Source organism: Octopus sinensis, linkage group LG4, assembly GCF_006345805.1.
Source record: "Octopus sinensis linkage group LG4, ASM634580v1, whole genome shotgun sequence".
Lineage (NCBI taxonomy): Eukaryota > Metazoa > Mollusca > Cephalopoda > Octopoda > Octopodidae > Octopus > Octopus sinensis.
In genome coordinates, this window is record NC_043000.1 from 54,530,173 (window position 1) to 54,534,256 (window position 4,084).

Sequence of the window (4,084 nt, forward strand, 5' to 3'; positions counted from 1 at the left end):
AATAATGATAATAATAATAATAGTAATAATAATAATAATAATAATAATAATAATAAGAAGAAGAAGAAGAAGAAGAAGAAGAAGTAGAAGAATAAGAAGAATGATGAAGATAGTTTTATATATATATATATATAGAGAGAGAGAGGGAGAGAGGGGGAAGGGAGGGAGAAAGAGAAGTAAAGAAAAAGTGAAAGAAAAAGTGAAAGTGTTTTTTTGATTTGTGTATATGTTGGATGATGTAACTTTAATAAACTTTGGATAAAATATATTTTGATAACTATCTTGCTTAAAACATTCGTTCCATTGCATTACATGTTTAGCGCATTGACATATAGATTCGCATGCCAGTGCTACTTTTGATTCTGATAAGTTAATTACCAAATAAGAAATCCCTATTCTCTGTCCGGAGTAATAGCCTGAGCTAAACAGCATACGTGACACATCATTATTACTCATTGTTGGTTTAGAGTGTTTCATATTTGCTAACAATATATGACTATTCATAACATGCTCTTAGAATCGATGAAACAATCAGCGTGGGCTCGTGATTCCTTGCATCGACCGAAACCTTCCGAGTGAAAACGGATTGATGGAAACTTTGAGAAAGACGTTTGTGTAGACTCCACAAAATATCGGGCGATAGACGTAACCAATTACGTTTTACCATCACCATCTCTTTCTTGGGTGGATTTTCGTAGAGCTTAACGTACTCTATTTTCTCAAATTTCTTTCTAAAATGTTATGTCCTTTAATATGACAGGTCACACTAAATCATACAAATAAGATTACAAGCAATTGAAATATTCAGTATATTTAATGCATTTTCATATTTGATTAGTAAGCCTTAAAGTCTTGGCTGCTTTTTTTTGTATATTTAGTGAGATCGCTGGAGTAGGCAAGCACAAAATATATGCGTTGACCCTCGAAAATACGTTAATTGTTGTAAGGTTAAATTCTCTATCGACTGTTTCTTTGCTTGGATGTTTGACTTCGTATACTTTTCCACATTTGATTTTATCAGATCTGGTGTGAGCTTTAAATAAATCTCAATATGCAGGAATACAGCATCGTAGTATGTATATGCTAGCATATTTCCCATAAGCCACACGTTACACAACTATTTCTTAGTGGTTGCTGAGAATGATAGAAATAGCAACCGAAATTTCTGAGATCACAGGAACTTTTTAGAAAACTACATTGGAGAATATGGTCTACATGATTTTCGTGGATTAAATAGCTTTGCATAACATTTATTTTAAACATAGTTTGCTCGGCAGTAATGACGATAACTAGAATGTGAAAACAAACAAAAAATCTTTAGTATTAACATGAAATATATGTGTGTGTATATGTTTGTATATATATATGTATGTATATATATATATATTTATACACACACACACACAACACACACACACACACACACACATATATATATATATAATATATATATATATATATATATATATATATATATATATATATATATATATATATATATATATATATACTAGCAAATGCAGCCGTCCTTTGGCCGTTGTAATTATTATAATGGTATACTCCTGTGAACAGTGTAAGTTGAATTAGCCTACAATTAGAAGTCGTTTCAAGTTGATAAGCGTAAAGTACATAAGTACCATTTTCGTTACCAGCTTATAATATGGTATTAAGAAATTTAGTTAATGGATATATTTTTTAATGCAAATTTGGCAGTTAGTAATAAATGCAAGTCCATGAAGTGGGATAGCAATTGCAGTGGGATCTATATCTTACTTGAAGCGTTTTGTGTAATGTACTTATTTTTCTCGTAATACCTGACACAACCGCATTGAAGTTTTCTCTTTCAAAGAAAGTTATGTATGATAAAGAAAAGCAAAGATTTATAGCAAACACACAAATAGAATAATGGCTTGTACAAAAATGAATGCCAGAGCATGCTTATGATCGAACAGTGTGCGTGAAGAAAAAGGGGTCATTGAAGGTAATGTACTGTTAACAATAATCAGGGAAATGAAGCAAAATATCAATGAAATGCTTGCAGGAAGTCTGCTTGCTAACAGCTACAGTTTGTCACAGATATGAAGAATGCAGTAGAGAAGTATCTATTGTAGGGCTGCTCTGCAGATGACATTCTTTATTTTTCCTTCAGAAGCATAGATGAATAATTTGTTTGTATGACCAATTATGGAACAACTGACATAGAACTGTCCGTGTGAAAAGCACGATGTTCGAAGGTCCAATCCGACAACATTCAGCGACTGACCTTGTGCTTTATTAATTGCCATGGTGAAGCTGAGTTTCAGAGGGAGCTGGAGTCTCTACATAGGTGTAGTCTCTTGGGGTTAGCGGAATTTTCGGAATGAAAACGGTATCGTTTTTGCCGTGTTTCGTGATACTTTTGGCTTCAATGGTTTGGTCCATCATTTGTTTGACCATAAAGCGAGTTCCATTGCATGGTGTGGGTGAGTTTAGATTGCGTAGAAAAATGACAGGGCAACCGACTTTTAAGTGAAGTTCATGGGGAGGGGGTCCTGGAGGATCTTGGGAGTTAAGAAATTCTGTTGGAAATTGTGTAACCAGATCGAGCTCTATAACGTTGTCAACTGATTTGTAACAACGTTCTTGAGAAGGCAACTGACTGAGTAAGTCGTAGTTAGGAGTGTTGACAGCTGCATTTGTAGGTGCAAGAAGAGCCATATCGTGAAGCCAATTTAGTTTTATGTATTCCGTTGTAAGATTTGGGTAAACGGCAGAACATAAGTCATCAGGGCTGGATTCAGTGTGACCAACTGTGGTAGCGTCAATATATCCGTTGTCATCGGACATAATTTGCCCATTGCCGATTTTAAGGAGCATATCCGAAAACTGAGTGCTCTTTTGTTGATAGTGAGTTGTTTCGATTAGACATGCGACCAAAGGAGGGATATTTTAAGCAGGCATTATGTTCATCAGAGGGTGTTCCTTGGGTATAATAGTTTCTCGAAAATCTCCTGCAAGAAGTAGAGTCGCATTTCCAAGGGATGTTGTTGAGTGATCTAAGGTCTATCATTGTGGTATGAAGTGCTTGTAGGGAATATTTAATGGACATATTTGCTTCAACACAAGTTGCACTTTCCCAAATTGTCGCTTCGTCCGAGAAATGAATTGTGTGGCAGGTTGGGTTTTCTTGATGTGCTACATTAAAAGGTAATTTGACGGTAGTTTGTGCTGTTCGTCTGCTGCCGTGAAGAGTCGAGGCTATTCCTAAGGTGGCAACAGCAATATCAAGGTCACCATTATGCCGTAACTTCGCAAGAAGATTCAAGAGGAAAGTTTTTCCAGTTCCAACGGGTGCGTCAAAAATGATTCCGTTAGTGTGTGTGTAGATGTTTTCCTTTTGACGAAATTGGGTGACCTTTTGATATGACTCGCAAAAATGTCAAACTAAACATCTGATCTAACAGCTGTTCAGGTTTAGCGCTCGGTAAAATCTGTAAAAATTTATTTATTTATTATTTTTGTGGGTGGAAATATACATTTCCTTTGATGTCAGGATAAAGTGAAAGAGAAAATTGACTGGGACGTGTGTATATGTTAATGGGTGTTGCGAGACAGAAAGTGCGTGTTGTGTGTGTATGTGTGTGAGAGAGATAGAGAAAGAGAGACAGAAGATGTGTGTTGCTCTGTGTGTGTATGTGAGAGGGAGAGAGTAACAGCGTACAATTTTTATTTATTTTTCTTCGCATCCTTTTTGAGTGTATTGATTGATTGATTGATTGATTGAGAGAGAGAGAGAGAGAGAGAGAGAGAGAGAGAGAGGTGTTATTGGAAAGTGAGGAAGAAAGTGTGTGTCGCTCTGTGTATGGGACAGAGAGAAAGAGAGGGGGAGAGTTGTAGCATAAATTTTTTATATATATATTTAGTTTTTCGCATCATTTTTTAGTGAGAGCGTGAGTGATTGACTGAGTGAGAGAGAGAGAGAGGTAGAGAGAGAGAGAGGGGGGAGATGCTGATATGTGTGTTTAAAATGGGTAGGATCAGTCACACACGCACACAAACACATACGTACACCAATTATCTGCCATATACACGTATATACATAAAT

The 4,084-nt window shown here is 35.8% G+C and overlaps 1 protein-coding gene across 1 annotated transcript; it reads right to left on the reverse strand.

The window, feature by feature from the left end:
* Positions 1-2,274: 2,274 nt before the first annotated feature.
* On the reverse strand, positions 2,275-2,856 carry LOC115210447. The gene has a single exon (XM_029779048.1). The coding sequence runs from the start codon at positions 2,854-2,856 to the stop codon at positions 2,275-2,277; it is 582 nt and encodes a 193-aa protein (XP_029634908.1).
* Between the last annotated feature and the right edge of the window lie 1,228 nt (positions 2,857-4,084).

What these genes read in the sequence shown, in the direction of transcription:
- LOC115210447 (XM_029779048.1), bottom strand. Translation starts at nt 2,856, where the DNA reads ATGCTCCTTAAAATCGGCAATGGGCAAATTATGTCCGATGACAACGGA.